Source organism: Nerophis ophidion, linkage group LG04, assembly GCF_033978795.1.
Source record: "Nerophis ophidion isolate RoL-2023_Sa linkage group LG04, RoL_Noph_v1.0, whole genome shotgun sequence".
Lineage (NCBI taxonomy): Eukaryota > Metazoa > Chordata > Actinopteri > Syngnathiformes > Syngnathidae > Nerophis > Nerophis ophidion.
In genome coordinates this window covers 13330569-13348465 of record NC_084614.1, presented here as the reverse complement: position 1 = coordinate 13348465, position 17897 = coordinate 13330569, and the positions used below count along the sequence as shown (strand labels likewise).

Below are 17897 nucleotides of genomic sequence, written 5' to 3'. Positions count from 1 at the left end.
TTATAGAGAAGTGGCCCTCATTACTGATTGTTTTTGTTTTCCATCAAAATGGAAAAAAATTAAAAATAAATTCTTGAAATATTTCCCTTTTTTTCAACTTCTCAGGACTTTTATGATGAAGGACCAAGCGCTCGTCTTTTCCCGGCGCTCTTGTGCGCATGCGTCCATTCTCTCTTTTTTTTATTTTTTTATTTTTTATTAACGTTGCCTTTTTCATGATGTGCTTGGTAGAGGAGGGGGGGGGTGTCATGAGGGGGGGGGGGTCTGCCAGACCGCCAAGCCCCCCCCCCCCCCCCAACCAACCCCTCCCCCCTCCCTCCCGCCCGCTCCCTCCTCCGGCTCCTCCCCCTCACGCCCCGGCACCGATTGTTGACAAAAGACGCGGAGCGCGGAGACGTAGGCGCGGGGGACCCCGTTATCTTCCACAGCGGACCCCGGGACCATCGACACGGACCCACCCGGCCCACCACCGAGGGCGGAGGGTAGACGCCGGCGAGACGGGAAGGTGGCGCCTCTTCTTGTTCCTTCTTCGTCGTCGTCTCGGACGCGGTGAGTCACAACGCGCAGCTTTGTGTCGCCTGGCGGTAAAGCGACGCCGCCAGCTCGGCCGCCTCGTCCCCCTCCCGCCTCGGCCGTGTGATCCGCTATCATATGATGCTCATTTGTGTCCACCGCCCGCGGCCATCATGACACTTTTTCGCCTCTCTTTGTGTCTTTGTGTGTGTGTGTGCGCGCGCGCGCGCATCCCCCCCCCCCCTCTCCCTAGAAGGTGTGGCCGAGGTGATCGCTTGGTGTGACCGCAGGAGAAGGTGCCAGCCCCCCCTCTCATCCCCCTGGAAGACAAAAAAAAAAAAATTGAACACTAAAAAAAAAAAAAAAAAAATGGGTCAAATATCGTGAGAGGAAGCGACGGACGAGGAGGGAGGTGTCTTCAGCCCGGAATGGTGTGAGCTGACGCGGCCCAGGCAAGTCTGGATCTGACCGGGGAGCCGTCCTCCTTCCCGCGGAGCCTCCGCGGCTCCAAGCCGCGTCCCGAGCCCTCCAAGATGGGCAAGTGCGACGGGAGATGCACCCTGCTGGTGGTTTGCTGCCTGCAGCTGGTGAGTGCACGCCGCTTTGATGACGACAACCTGCACACCTTAAAGATGATGTTTGCTCTTTTTAGACATGATGCAAACATTCATAATTGACATTTTTTTTAACTATTTCATAAGCGTCTCAACTGATAACGGCATGAATATTGATGATGAATTAGCAATGTTTGTGTTTGCATTACTACCCTAAGAAGTACCTTCCATATAGGGACCGATGTACATGTTAGTGTGTAACTTGAAGATGATGTACATGTTAGTGTGTAACTTGAAGATGATGTACATGTTAGTGTGTAACTTGAAGGTATAATTAGAGCAGCGTGCTTCAGATTTTGTAATCACACATTTTTATTGTGTGCGCTACAGTCAAAAGTGTGTTTGTTTGCATTACTACCCAAAAAGGTACCTTCCATATAAGGACTGATGTACATGTTAGTGTGTAACTTGAAGGTGTAATTAGAGCAGCATGCTTCAGATTTTGTAATCACACATTTTTATTGTGTGCGCTACAGTCAAAAGTGTGTGTGTGTTTGCATTACAACCCAAAAAGGTACCTTCCATGTAAGGACCGATGTACATGTTAGTGTGTAACTTGAAGGTGTAATTAGAGCAGTATGCTTCAGATTTAGTAATCACACGTTTTTTGTGGCCGCTACAGTCAAACGTGTTTGTGTTTGCATTACTACCCAAAAAGGTACCTTCCATATAGAACCGATGTACATGTTAGTGTGTAACTTGAAGATGATGTACATGTTAGTGTGTAACTTGAAGGTGTAATTAGAGCAGCGTGCTTCAGATTTTGTAATCACACATTTTTTGTGGCCACTACAGTCAAAAGTGTGTGTGTTTGCATTACTACCCAAAAAGGTACCTTCCATATATGGACCGATGCACCTGTTAGTGTGTAACTTGAAGATAATGTACCTGTTAGTGTGTAACTTGAAGGTATAATTAGAGCAGCATGCTTCAGATTTTGTAATCACACATTTTTATTGTGTTCGCTACAGTCAAAAGTGTGTGTGTGTGTGTTTGCATTACTACCCAAAAAGGTACATTCCATATAAGGACCGATGTACATGTTAGTGTGTAACTTGAAGGTGTAATTAGAGCAGCATGCTTCAGATTTTGTAATCACACATTTTTATTGTGTGCGCTACAGTCAAAAGTGTGTGTGTGTTTGCATTACAACCCAAAAAGGTACCTTCCATGTAAGGACCGATGTACATGTTAGTGTGTAACTTGAAGGTGTAATTAGAGCAGTATGCTTCAGATTTAGTAATCACACGTTTTTTGTGGCCTCTACAGTCAAACGTGTTTGTGTTTGCATTACTACCCAAAAAGGTACCTTCCATATAGAACCGATGTACATGTTAGTGTGTAACTTGAAGATGATGTACATGTTAGTGTGTAACTTGAAGGTGTAATTAGAGCAGCGTGCTTCAGATTTTGTAATCACACATTTTTTGTGGCCACTACAGTCAAAAGTGTGTGTGTTTGCATTACTACCCAAAAAGGTACCTTCCATATATGGACCGATGCACCTGTTAGTGTGTAACTTGAAGATAATGTACCTGTTAGTGTGTAACTTGAAGGTATAATTAGAGCAGCATGCTTCAGATTTTGTAATCACACATTTTTATTGTGTTCGCTACAGTCAAAAGTGTGTGTGTGTGTGTTTGCATTACTACCCAAAAAGGTACATTCCATATAAGGACCGATGTACATGTTAGTGTGTAACTTGAAGGTGTAATTAGAGCAGCATGCTTCAGATTTTGTAATCACACATTTTTATTGTGTGCGCTACAGTCAAAAGTGTGTGTGTGTTTGCATTACAACCCAAAAAGGTACCTTCCATATAAGGACTGATGTACATTTTAGTGTGTAACTTGAAGGTGTAATTGGAGCAGTATGCTTCAGATTTAGTAATCACACATTTTTATTGTGTGCGCTACAGTCAAAAGTGTGTGTGTGTTTGCATTACTACCCAAAAAGGTACCTTCCATGTAAGGACCGATGTACATGTTAGTGTGTAACTTGAAGGTTTAATTAGAGCAGCATGCTTCAGATTTTGTAATCACACATTTTTGTGTCCGCTACAGTCAAGTTGTGTGTGTGTTTGTGTTTGCATTACTACCCAAAAAAAGGTACATTCCATATAAGGACTGATGTACATGTTAGTGTGTAACTTGAAGGTATAATTAGATCAGCATGCTTCAGATTTAGTAATCACACATTTTTTGTGTCCGCTACAGTCAAGTTGTGTGTGTGTTTGTTTTTGCATTACTACCCAAAAAAAGGTACCTTCCATATAAGGACTGATGTACATGTTAGTGTGTAACTTGAAGGTTTAATTAGATCAGCATGCTTCAGATTTTGTAATCACACATTTTTATTGTGTGCGCTACAGTCAAGTGTGTGTGTGTTTGCATTACTACCCAAAAAAAGGTACCTTCCATATAAGGACCAATGTACATGTTAGTGTGTAACTTGAAGGTATAATTAGGTCAGCATGCTTCAGATTTTGTAATCACACATTTTTATTGTGTTCGCTACAGTCAAGCTGTGTGTGTGTTTGTGTTTGCATTACTACCCAAAAAAAGGTACCTTCCATATAAGGACTGATGTACATGTTAGTGTGTAACTTAGAGGTATAATTAGAGCAGCATGCTTCAGATTTTGTAATCACACATTTTTATTGTGTGCGCTACAGTCAAAAGTGTGTGTGTGTTTGCATTACAACCCAAAAAGGTACCTTCCATGTAAGGACCGATGTACATGTTAGTGTGTAACTTGAAGGTGTAATTAGAGCAGCATGCTTCAGATTTTGTAATCACACATTTTTATTGTGTTCGCTACAGTCAAGCTGTGTGTGTGTTTGTGTTTGCATTACTACCCAAAAAAAGGTACCTTCCATATAAGGACTGATGTACATGTTAGTGTGTAACTTAGAGGTATAATTAGAGCAGCATGCTTCAGATTTTGTAATCACACATTTTTATTGTGTGCGCTACAGTCAAAAGTGTGTGTGTGTTTGCATTACAACCCAAAAAGGTACCTTCCAAGTAAGGACCGATGTACATGTTAGTGTGTAACTTGAAGGTTTAATTAGAGCAGCATGCTTCAGATTTTGTAATCACACATTTTTTGTGGCCATTACAGTCAAACTTGTGTGTGTGTGTTTGATTTGTGTTTGTGTTTGCATTACTACCCAAAAAAAGGTACATTCCATATAAGGACCGATGTACATCTTAGTGTGTAACTTGAAGGTTTAATTAGAGCAGCATGCTTCAGATTTTGTAATCACACATTTTTTGTGGCCATTACCGTCAAACTTGTGTGAGTGTGTTTGTTTGTGTTTGTGTTTGCATTACTACCCAAAAAAAAGGTACCTTCCGTATAAGGACTGATATACATGTTAGTGTGTAACTTGAAGGTATAATTACATCAGCATGCTTCAGATTTAGTAATCACACATTTTTGTGTCCGCTACAGTCAAGTTGTGTTTGTGTTTGCATTACTACCCAAAAAAAGGTACCTTCCATATAAGGACTGATATACATGTTAGTGTGTAACTTGAAGGTGTAATTAGAGCAGCATGCTTCAGATTTAGTAATCACACATTTTTGTGTCCGCTACAGTCAAGTTGTGTGTGTGTTTGTGTGTGCATTACTACCCAAAAAAAGGTACCTTCCATATAAGGACTGATGTACATGTTAGTGTGTAACTTGAAGGTATAATTAGATCAGCATGCTTCAGATTTTGTAATCACACATTTTTATTGTGTGCGCTACAGTCAAGTGTGTGTGTGTTTGCATTACTACCCAAAAAGGTACCTTCCATATAAGGACTGATGTACATGTTAGTGTGTAACTTGAAGGTGTAATTGGAGCAGTATGCTTCAGATTTAGTAATCACACATTTTTTGTGTCCGCCACAGTCAAGTTGTGTGTGTGTTTGTTTTTGCATCACTACCCAAAAAAAGGTACCTTCCATATAAGGACTGATGTACATGTTAGTGTGTAACTTAGAGGTATAATTAGATCAGCATGCTTCAGATTTTGTAATCACACATTTTTTGTGGCCATTACAGTCAAAGTTGTGTGTGTCTGTTTGTTTGTGTTTGCATTACTACCCAAAAAAAGGTACATTCCATATAAGGACCGATGTACATCTTAGTGTGTAACTTGAAGGTTTAATTAGAGCAGCATGCTTCAGATTTTGTAATGACACATTTTTTGTAGCCATTACAGTTAAACTTGTGTGTGTGTGTTTGTGTTTCCATTTCTACCCAAAAAAAGGTACCTTCCATATAAGGACTGATGTACATGTTAGTGTGTAACTTGAAGGTGTAATTAGAGCAGTATGCTTCAGATTTAGCAATCTCACATTTTTTGTGTCCGCTACAGTCAAGTTGTGTGTTTGTTTGTGTTTGCATTACTACCCAAAAAAAGGTACCTTCCATATAAGGACTGATGTACATGTTAGTGTGTAACTTGAAGGTATAATTAGGTCAGCATGCTTCAGATTTTGTAATCACACATTTTTGTGTGTGCTACAGTAAAGTTGTGTGTGTGTTTGTGTTTGCGTTACTACCCAAAAAATGGTACCTTTCATATAAGAACTGATGTACATGTTAGTGTGTAACTTGAAGGTGTAATTAGATCAGCATGCTTCAGATTTTGTAATCACACATTTTTTGTGTCCGCTACAGTCAAGTTGTGTGTGTGTTTGTGTTTGCATTACTACCCAAAAAAAAGGTACCTTCCATATAAGGACTGATGTACATGTTAGTGTGTAACTTGAAGGTTTAATTAGAGCAGCATGCTTCAGATTTTGTAATCACACATTTTTTGTGTCCGCTACAGTCAAGTTGTGTGTGTGTTTGTGTTTGCATTACTACCCAAAAAAAGGTACCTTCCATATAAGGACTGATATACATGTTAGTGTGTAACTTGAACGTATAATTAGAGCAGCATGCTTCAGATTTTGTAATCACACATTTTTATTGTGTGCGCTACAGTCAAAAGTGTGTTTGTTTGCATTACTACCCAAAAAAAGGTACCTTCCATATAAGGACTGATGTACATGTTAGTGTGTAACTTGAAGGCTTAATTAGAGCAGCATGCTTCAGATTTTGTAATCATACATTTTTATTGTGTGGGCTACAGTCAAAAGTGTGTTTGTTTGCATTACTACCCAAAAAGGTACCTTCCATATAAGGACCAATGTACATGTTAGTGTGTAACTTGAAGGTATAATTAGAGCAGCATGCTTCAGATTTTGTAATCACACATTTTTTGTGTCCGCTACAGTCAAGTTGTGTGTGTGTTTGTGTTTGCATTACTACCCAAAAAAAGGTACCTTCCATATAAGGACTGATGTACATGTTAGTGTGTAACTTGAAGGTATAATTAGAGCAGTATACTTCAGATTTAGTAATCTCACATTTTTTGTAGCCACTACAGTCAAAGTTGTGTCTGTGTGTGTGTGTGTTTGTTTGTGTTTGCATTACTACCCAAAAAGGTACCTTCCATATAAGGCTTGATGTACAAGTTAGTGTGTAACTTGAAGGTGTAATTAGAGGAGCATGCTTCAGATGGTGTAATCCCAAATTTATTGTGGCCACTACAGTCAAAGTTGTGTGTGTGTGTGTGTGTGTGTGTGTGTGTGTGTGTGTGTGTGTGTGTGTGTGTGTGTGTGTGTGTGTGTGTGTGTGTGTGTGTGTGTGTGTGTGTGTGCTTGCATTACTACTCAAATAAGTACCTTCCATATAGGGACCAATATACAGTGGGGTAAAAAAGTATTTAGTCAGCCAGCGATTGTGCAAGTTCTCCCACTTCAAATGATGACAGAGGTCTGTAATTTTCATCATAGGTACACTTCAACTGTGAGAGACAGAATGTGAAAAAAAAATCCAGGAATTCACATTGTAGAAATTTTAAAGAATTTATTTGTAAATTATGGTGGAAAAAAAGTATTTGATCACTTCAAACAGGAAAGATGTCTGGCTCTCACAGACCTGTAACTTCTTCTTTAAGAAGATCTTCTGTCCTCCACTCGTTACCTGTATTAATGGCACTTGTTTGAACTCGTTATCTGTATAAAAACCACCTGTCCACAGCCTCAAACAGTCAGACTCCAAACTCCACTATGGCCAAGACCAAAGAGGTGTGGAAGGACGCCGGGAAAAGAATTGTAGACCTGCACCAGACTGGGAAGAGTGAATTTACAATAGGCAAGCAGCTTGGTGTGAAAAAAATCAACTGTGGGAACAATTATCAGAAAATGGAAGACATACGAGACCACTGATAATCTCCCTCAATCTGGGGCTCCACGCAAGATCTCATCCCGTAGGGTCAAAATGATCATGAGAACGGCAGGCAAAAATTCCAAAACCACACGGGGGGACCTGGTGAATGACCTGCAGAGAGCTGGGACCAAAGTAACAAAGGTTACCATCAGTAACACACTAATCAAATCCTGCAGTGCCAGACGTGTCCCCCTGCTTAAGCCAGTGTATGTCCAGGCCCGTCTGAAGTTTGCCAGAGAACACATGGATGATACAGCAGAGGATTGGGAGAATGTCATGTGGTCAGATGAAACCAAAATAGAACTTTTTGGTAGAAAATCAACTTGTGGTGTTTGGAGGAAGAATCAATCAATCAATGTTTATTTATAAAGCCCTAAATCACAAATGTCTCAAAGGACTGTACAAACCTTTACGACTATGACATCCTCGGAAGAACCCACAAAAGGGCAAGGAAAACTCACACCCACTGGGCAGGGAGAATTCACACCCAGTGGGACGCCAGTGACAATGCTGACTATGAGAAACCTTGGAGAGGACCTCAGATGTGGGCAACCCCCCCCCCCCTCTAGGGGACCGAAAGCAATGGATGTCGAGCGGGTCTAACATGATACTGTGAAAGTTCAATCCATAGTGGCTCCAACACAGCCGCGAGAGTTCAGTTCAAAGCGGATCCAAGACAGCAGCGAGAGTCCCGTCCACAGGAGACCATCTCAAGCGGAGGCGGATCAGCAGCGTAGAGATGTCCCCAATCGATACAGGCGAGCGGTCCATACTGGGTCCCGACGAGCGTTCCATCCTGGGTCTCGACTCTGGACAGCCAGTACTTCATCCATGGTCATCGGACCGGACCCCCTCCACAAGGGAGGGGGGGACATAGGAGAAAGAAAAGAAGCGGAAGATCAACTGGTCTAAAAAGGAGGTCTATTTAAAGGCTAGAGTATACAGATGAGTTTTAAGGTGAGACTTAAATGCTTCTACTGAGGTAGCATCTCGAACTGTTACCGGGAGGGCATTCCAGAGTACTGGAGCCCGAACGGAAAACGCTCTATAGCCCGCAGACTTTTTTGGGGCTCTAGGAATCACTAATAAGCCAAAGTCTTTTGAAGGCAGGTTTCTTGCCGGGACATATGGTACAATACAATCGGCAAGATAGGATGGAGCTAGACCGTGTAGTATTTTATACGTAAGTAGTAAAACCTTAAAGTCACATCTTAAGTGCACAGGAAGCCAGTGCAGGTGAGCCAGTACAGGCGTAATGTGATCAAACTTTCTTGTTCTTGTCAAAAGTCTAGCAGCCGCATTTTGTACCAACTGTAATCTTTTAATGCTAGACATGGGGAGACCCGAAAATAATACGTTACAGTAATCGAGACGAGGCGTAACAAACGCATGGATAATGATCTCGGCGTCTTTAGTGGACAAAATGGAGCGAATTTTAGCGATATTACGGAGATGAAAGAAGGCCGTTTTATTAACGCTTTTAATGTGTGACTCAAAGGAGAGAGTTGGGTCGAAGATAATACCCAGATTTTTTACCGAGTCACCTTGTTTTATTATTTGGTTGTCAAATGTTAAAGTTGTATTATTAAATAGAGGTCGGTGTCTGGCAGGACCGATAATCAGCATTTCCGTTTTTTTGGTGTTGAGTTGCAAAAAGTTAGCGGACATCCATTGTTTAATTTCATTAAGACACGCCTCCAGCTGACTACAATCCGGCGTGTTGGTCAGCTTTAGGGGCATGTAGAGTTGGGTGTCATCAGCATAACAGTGAAAGCTAACACCGTATTTGCGTATGATGTCACCTAGCGGCAGCATGCAGATACTGAAGAGTGCAGGGCCAAGGACCGAACCCTGGGGAACTCCACACGTTACCTTAACGTAGTCCGAGGTCACATTGTTATGGGAGACGCACTGCATCCTATCAGTAAGATAAGAGTTAAACCAAGACATGCTCCCTTTTCATACAGTCCTTGATCAGGTCAATATATAAATATTAGTGAATACATATATAAATTCAAATTAAAAATGGTGAACAATAAAATACATTTCACGCATAAATACCCCCTGACTGGACATTTTGAACAAAGATGTTCCTGCATGACAACAACATGCAAACTGCATTTGTATTCAAAAGTAAACAACCTGTGATTAATCCAAATTCAAAAGCGTGGTTAATCAGAATCAATTCATTTGACAGCACTATTTTTTTTAATCACACCTGAATTGACTTTGATGTATGTTGAGTACAAAAAAAAATGCAAATTGACTTGATTGTTTTCTGCAAAACAAGCAATTTAACATACATTTGAAACCAGTTTGACTGTTTTACGCCACAGTGAGATGGAGCAATAAAATGTGCTGCTATGTTTTTTTTAGAGCCCCTTCCTGCTGCGTCACAGATAAAAAATATGTTTTTATTGAGGGCCGCGTCGGAATTGTGGCTTTAAAAGGCTGCATCTAACAGGGAATATGAATGTTTATATACAAACCCCGTTTCCATATGTGTTGGGAAATTGTGTTAGATGTAAATATAAACAGAATACAATGATTTGCAAATCCTTTTCAACCCATATTCAGTTGAATATGCTACAAAGACAACATATTTGATGTTCAAACGCATAAACATTTTTTTTTTGCAAATAATCATTAACTTTAGAATTTGATGCCAGCAACACGTGACAAAGAAGTTGGGAAAGGTGGCGATAAATACTGATAAAGTTGAGGAATGCTCATCAAACACTTATTTGGAACATCCCACAGGTGTGCAGGCTAATTGGGAACAGTTGGGTGCCATGATTGGGCATAAAAACAGCTTCCCAAAAAATGCTCAGTCTTTCACAAGAAAGGATGGGGCGAGGTACACCCCTTTGTCCACAACTGCGTGAGCAAATAGTCAAACAGTTTAAGAACAACGTTTCTCAAATTTAGGGATTTCAACATCTACGGTCCATAATATCATCAAAAGGTTCAGAGAGTCTGGAGAAATCACTCCACGTAAGATTGAATGACCGTGATCTTTGATCCCTCAGATGGCCCTGTTTCAAAAACCGACATCAATCTCTGTAAAGGATATCACCACATGGGCTCAGGAACACTTCAGAAAACCACTGTCACTAAATACAGTTTGTCGCCACATCTGTAAGTGCAAGTTAAAGCTTTACTGTGCAAAGCGAAAGCCATTTATCAACAACATCCAGAAACGCCGCCGGATTCTCTGGGCCCGAGATCATTTAAAATGGACTGACGCAAAGTGGAAAAGTGTTCCGTGGTCTGACGAGTCCACATTTCAAGTTGTTTTTGGGAAATTTTCGACATCGTATGCAACATTAAATGATGTGGCGCGCCACGATTAATGGTGTGAAGGGCCACAGTAAATGAAGTGGAGGGCCAAATTAAATCGCACGACCCCAAAAGGGACAAGCAGTAGAAAATTGGACGGAATGGGAAAGACCTAGCCCCCCGGGCTTTGTGTCTGCCCTGTAATGCATTGTTTGTCATTTTACATGCGATTCATCACGCAAAACACTCTCATTTGGTCTTCACATAGGGAGGGGTCCACCCTGGGTGTGTGTGTGTGTGTGTGCGTGTGCGTGTGCGTGTGCGTGTGTGTGTGTGTGTGTGGGCTGGTAAAAACCTGCAAGAAGAAGAAGGAGGCCCTCGCTCACCATCTGGTGTCCATTCTGGAGTTAAACTTAGCAGAGTCTATAAATAGCTTTTGGGACTTCAAATGTAATAAGTGTGTAATGCGAGCCTGTGTGTGTGTGTGTGTGTGTGTGTGTGTGTGTGTGTGTGTGTTGTGTGATCAGACTGCTTGCAGGGGCCATTGTTATGTTTGCTCCTCTGATGAGTAGTTGTGCACCACCAGGGTTCAGATCATACATCCTCATTAGTTTGGGGGCGCCTTTTTTTTTTTTTTTTTTTATATAACTGGGGGTGCTCCAGGCAGTTGCCATGACAACAACTGCAGCAGGCCTGCGCCCCTGTCACTGTGCACTTGAGGATGCATTTTGTTGACCTCCCTGACCTGCGCGCAGGTGGCCGCCCTGCAGAGGCAGGTGTTCGATTTCCTGGGCTACCAGTGGGCGCCCATCCTGGCCAACTTCCTGCACATCATGGCCGTCATCCTGGGCATGTTCGGCACCGTGCAGTTCCGCTTCAGATACCTCATCTTTGTGAGTACCGAGCCCCGGTTGTGTGTTGTGGTGGAAGGGGCAGCTTTAAAGGTGTGTGTTTGCGAGCAGTATGCAGTGTGGCTGGTGCTGTGGGTGGGCTGGAACTCCTTCATCATCTGCTTCTACCTGGAGGTGGGGAACCTGTCTCAGGTGAGTGGAATGTTCTTCAATGTCAGTTTTAGTATCTTAGACATTCAATATAATAGTTAATAATATATTGAAAAAAAGAACAACATAATAATAAAAAAAAATGAATAAAACATTAAAACATACTTGTTTTTTATTATGAATTGATTATGATATAATGTGTAAAATAATTAATGAATTGATAAAATAATTACAATAACACAATATAGTATTTTTTGAAAATCTTAAAAAAAAAATTATAAATTGTTTTAGTATCGGGATGAATAAGAATACAATAACATAATACAAACTTATTAATAAAAAATATTAAAACATTTTTATTATGAATTATGATATAAATAATATATTAAATAATTATTAATGAATTGATAAAATAATTATAGTAACACACTATAGTATTTTTTGAAAATCTATAAAAAAAATGAATCAGTTTAGTATCGGGATGAATAGGAATACAATAACATAGTAATAAAAAATTAATTATGAATTATTATATATATGTATAAAATAATAATTAATGAATTGATAAAATATAATGAAACTTTTTAAAAAATATAGTATTTTTTGAAAATTTAATAAAAAGAATTATGAATCGGTTTAGTATCGGAATGAATAAGAATACAACAACATAATAATAATACAAAATTATGAATAAAAAATATTAAAACATAATTATTTTTTTGATTATGAATTGATTATAAGTAATGTATGAACAAATTATTAATGAGTTGATGAAATAATTGTAATACAATATTTAAAAAATATATTGTATTTTTTAAAAATCTATTTAAAAAAAAATATGAATCAGTTTAGTATCAGAATGAATAAGAATACAATAATATGATAATACAAAATTATTTATAAAAATATTCAAACATAATTATTATTTATTATGAATTATAGAAATAATTGATTATGATATAAATAATGTATGAAATAATTAATCTATTGAAAAAATTGTGAATCGTTTAGTATCAGAATGAATAGGAATGAAATACATCAATAAGGACTAAATAAAGTTGTCATAAATAAATATTAAACAAATATATATATATATATATATACAAGCAATAATATTTAGGTATGTAAATAGGTTGTATCGCACATCGTATCACAAACAAGTAAATGTATCGCACGTGAAAACACACAAACTGATTGTAGAACTGATTGTAGAACTGATTGTATCGCACATCGTATCACAAACAAGTAAATGTATCGCACGTGAAAACACACACAAGTAAACACGCTGTAGAACTGATTGTATCGCACATGATATCACACACAAGTAAACACGCTGTACAACTTATTGTATTGCACATGATATCACACACAAGTAAACACGCTGCAGGACTGCCTGTATCGCACATGATATCACACAAAAGTAAACACGTCGCAGGACTGCTTGTATTGCACATGATATCACACACAAGTAAACATGCTGTAGAACTGATTGTATCGCACATGATATCACACACAAGTAAACACGCTGCAGGACTGCCTGGAGCATACATGATATCACACACAAGTAAACACTCTGCAGGACTGCTTGTATCGCGCATTATATCACACACCCGTATACATGCTGCAGGACTGCTTGTATCACACATCTTAAATATCATCGCATTCTTTATCGGACAAATAGGTGATATCAGTATCAGACCGGGACATCGCTAGCTTGTAGTAGAGTATTCTACAGATACTGAGAGCTGTTTTTAAGGTCTTGTCCCGTGTGTTAAAAACCAAACATTAGGAACATTTATCTGTGAAGTTCAGTGCACTGAGCATACTTATCTTTGCAAAGAGGGATATAATCGAAGCAATACTTCATGAAGAAGACTTCTTTAACGATATTAAGGAGGCAGATAACAATTCCAAAAATCCACTCTGGTATCATTAACAAGGAAAAGTGTGTGTTAATTGGTATTTAAAGACATTATTCAATGTTATTTCTAGGAGCGGTGTGCACAGCAGCATTTCAGGAAGTTTGCGACGGAATGAGAGCTCTCTGTCTTGGTTTTTAAAAATAATAGTCCAGATCTCTGGAGACAGAAATGGGGGGGGCGAGGAAAATAAGCGCACATCCTCCCTTTTTTACCCCCGTCTCCTCCCCAGTGGTCACTGGGCTGCTGGAGAGAACCGAACCGCTCTGCCAGCCGCAAAGTCGCCCGCCCGCCCCCTCCCTCCCTCGCATCCCTGAAGGCACATCCCTCATGTTTGAAAAAATACAATGAAATAGTTTGAGACCCTCGCCATGCTCAGAAACACGTCACGTTGAGCCTGATGAGTTGTGTCGTGCTCCCAGACTCCTGGAAAAGTCTCTCATTGGAGCAGAAAGCTACAAAGCTTTGATTTTTATGGGGGTTTTCACCCTGTTACATCTTGGGAGTCCTCCACTATTGACTCTAGTTTTCATTAAAATGGAACGATGGGGCGAGGGTCACCACTATTACCCGATAGAATGGTCGAACAAACGCACGAAAGGTCAAACGAATGGTTGAACAAAGGTTCGCCGAACGGTTGAACAAACAGTCAAACAAAGGCACGGACGGTCAAACGAATGGTCGAACAAACGATCGAACAAACGTTTGTTAGGTCGAACGAACAGTTAAATAAACAATTGAACAAACAGTCAAACAGACTAATGAGCGAACTAACAAACTGTCAATCAAGCAGTCAGACGAATGGTCAAACAAACCAGCGAACGAACTAACAAACGATCAAACGAACAGTTGAAAGAATGGTCGTACGGACTAACAAGCGAACTAAGAAACTCTAGGACGAACAAACAAACAGTCGAACAATCGGTCAAACAGACTAACTAACTAACAAAGGGTCAGACAAACGGTGGATCAAACTAAAAAACAGTCGGACAATCGGTCAAACAGACTAACGGACTAACAAACGGTCAGACGAACGGTCTATCAAACTAACTAACAAACGGTTAGACGAAAGGTCGATCAAACAAACAGTTGAACGAACAGTCGAACGAAAGGTCAAACAATTTAACGAACTAACTAACTAAATGGTTGAACAAACGGTCGAACATATGCATAAAAGGTCGAATGAACCGCTGAACAAACGCATGAAAGGTTGAACAAACGGTCGAACAAACACATGAAAGGTCGTACGAACCATTGAACAAACGGTCGAACAAACGTTTGTAAGGTCGAACGAACGGTTAGATAAACCATTGAACAGTCAAACAAACAGTCAAACAGACTAATGAGCGAACTAACAAACTATGGATCAAGCAGTCGAACGAACGGTCAAACAAATCAAAGAACGAACTAACAAACGATCGAACGAACAGTTGAATGAACAGTGGAACAATCGGTAAAACCGACTAACAAAACAGTCGAACGAACGGTCGTACGGACTAACAAACGAACTAAGAAACTCTAGGACGAACAAACAAACAGTCGAACAATCGGTCAAACAGACTAACTAACTAACAAAGGGTCAGACGAACGGTTGATCAAACTAAAAAACAGTCGGACAATCGGTCAAACAGACTAACGAACTAACAAACGGTCAGACGAACGGTCGATCAAACTAACAAACGAAGTAACTAACAAACGGTTAGACGAAAGGTCGATCAAACAAACAGTTGAACGAACAGTCGAACGAAAGGTCAAACAATTTAACGAACTAACTAACTAAATGGTTGAACAAACGGTCGGACAAATGCATAAAAGGTCGAATGAACCGCTGAACAAACGCATGAAAGGTTGAACAAACGGTCGAACAAACACATGAAAGGTCGTACGAACCATTGAACAAACGTTTTTAAGGTCGAACGAACGGTTAGATAAACCATTGAACAGTCGAACAAACAGTCAAACAGACTAATGAGCGAACTAACAAACTATGGATCAAGCAGTCGAACGAACGGTCAAATAAATCAAAGAACGAACGAACAGTTGAATGAACAGTAGAACAATCGGTAAAACAGACTAACAAAACAGTCGAACGAACGGTCGTACAGACTGACGAGCGAACTAACAAAGGGTAGGACGAATAAACTAACAAACGATCGAAGGAATGGTCAAACGAACAAACTAACAAAAAGTCGAACAATCGGTCAAACGGACTAACTTACAAAGGGTCAATCGAACGGGCGGCCGAACGGACGGTCGATCGAACGGGCAGACTGTCGGACGATCGAACGGTCGGACAGTCGAAAGGTCGGATGGTCGATCGAACATTCTAACGAACGGCCCGACGGTCGAACGAACGGTCGAACGAACGGTCGGTCGAACAGTCAATCGAACGAACGGTTGATCGAACGAAAGGTCAATCAAACGGACGGTCAATCAAACGGACGGTCGATCAAACGGACGGACGGACGGTCGACGGTCAGACGGGCGGTCGGACGGCCGATCGAACGGTCAGACGGTAGATCGAATGTTCGATCGTCCTTTCGAACGTTCGATCTACCGTCGACCGTCCGTCCGTCCGTTTGATCGACCGTCCGTTTGATTGACCGTCCGTTTGATTGACCTTTCGTTCGATCAACCGTTCGTTCGAACGGACAGTCGGTCGGTCGGTCGGTCAATCAAACTAGCGAACTAACTAACAAACAATTGCATAAACCGTTGAATAAAAAGTGGAACAATCGGTAAAACAAACTAACGAATAAGGTAAAAAAAAACGGTCTGACAAACATGTGAACGGACTAACTAACAAACGGTCAGAAGAACGGTCAATCAAACGGTCAAACAAATCAATGATTTAACAAACAAACGGTTGAACGTTCGAACAAACGCACGAAAGGTCGAACAAACGTTCAATTGAACGGTTGAACAAGCACACGAAAGGTCGAACGAACGGTCAAACAAACTAATAAACGGTAGATCAACCGCACAAACTATGTTCAAGTGCATAAAAATAGTCTGGGACTATTTGTTTGCAACCAGTCGGGTCACCAACACAGCTCGCCATCCGATCTAGATCTCATGAATCCGATCCAAGAAAGAAAACCTGGCAATGCGGTAGGCCACAGAGGTTCCCGGCTCCAGTGGGTTTACAGCCTTTCGGACTTTCAGTATCAATCTCTGTAATGGCTGCTACATCCCGCCGTCGTTCACGGAGCCCGCCTTGGCAGGATATTTGTTGAGGAATGCTCATCAAACACTTATGTGGAACATCCCACAGGTGAAAGGGCTAATTGGCAAGATGTATAAAAGCAGCTTCCATGAAATGCTCAGTCATTCCCAAACAAGGACGGGGCGAAGGTCCCCACTTTGTCAACAAATGCGTGAGCAAATTGATGAAGAACAACATTTCTCAACCAGCTATTGCAAGGAATTTAGGGATTTCATCATCTACGCTCCGTAATATCATCAAAAGGTTCAGAGAATCTGGAGAAATCACTGCATGTAACATTAAATTCCCGTGACCTTGGATCCCTCAAGCGGTACTGCATTTAAAAGCCACATCGGTGTGTAACGGATATCACCACATACTTCAGAAAACCACTGTCAGAACTCATCTACACTTTTGTAAAGTATATTAATGAAATCTTATTTATATACTTTTGACCAATATCGGTGTCGATATTTCATATTTTTAACCACACCGGAAAGTTTGAAATTGTGCGGCCATGGTGTGATGGTGAAGAAGACTTACCCCCCAGTGGTATGGATGTGTGTGTGTGTGTGTGTCCAAGCAGGACAGGGACTTCCTCATGACGTTCAACACGTCCCTGCATCGTTCATGGTGGATGGAGCACGGTCCCGGTTGCCTCGTGACTCCCGTGCTGGACTCGTACTTGGCTCCCGACGACCACCACGTCATCACCGTGTCCGGGTGTCTGCTCGACTACCAGTACATGGAGGTGCTGAGTTCGGCCGTTCAGATCCTGCTGGCGGTACGTACAGGCTCAAAAGGGGACCCCCAGCTTGTTTTTTTATTGGAACATTCTTTAATTTAACTTCGAAACTAAAAAAAAATGTTTTAATGCTATCCTGCTAACGTTAGCATGCAATTTTTAAGGCATTTTTTTTCTCACTTTGTAGTCGGTTCCATACTTGCTGGGAGTTTCTCCTTGAATCCAATACTGTTTCTCACCTTCTTTATCCAAGTGCTGGCACTCGCTACTTTCTTTGGCCCCATGATTTAACTTGATTTTTGATTCGAACAGATTCTCGATTCAACACGATTCTTGATTCATATCAA

At 40.8% G+C, this 17897-nt stretch overlaps 1 protein-coding gene across 2 annotated transcripts in view; it reads left to right on the top strand.

Annotated features, from left to right (window-relative positions):
• The first annotated feature begins 337 nt into the window (after positions 1-337).
• The window catches only part of nkain1 (sodium/potassium transporting ATPase interacting 1), a 36321-nt gene continuing 18761 nt past the window's right edge, over positions 338-17897 (top strand). The window contains exons 1-5 of one of the 2 annotated variants that reach the window (XM_061897103.1): positions 338-549; positions 770-1100; positions 11436-11573; positions 11643-11723; positions 17392-17589. In XM_061897103.1, coding sequence (XP_061753087.1) covers positions 1047-1100; positions 11436-11573; positions 11643-11723; positions 17392-17589 — 471 coding nt within the window. In that variant the 5' untranslated portion in view covers positions 338-549; positions 770-1046. Of the gene's footprint in view, positions 550-766; positions 1101-11435; positions 11574-11642; positions 11724-17391; positions 17590-17897 lie in introns of both variants that reach the window. The other variant, XM_061897104.1, reaches the window with a different exon arrangement.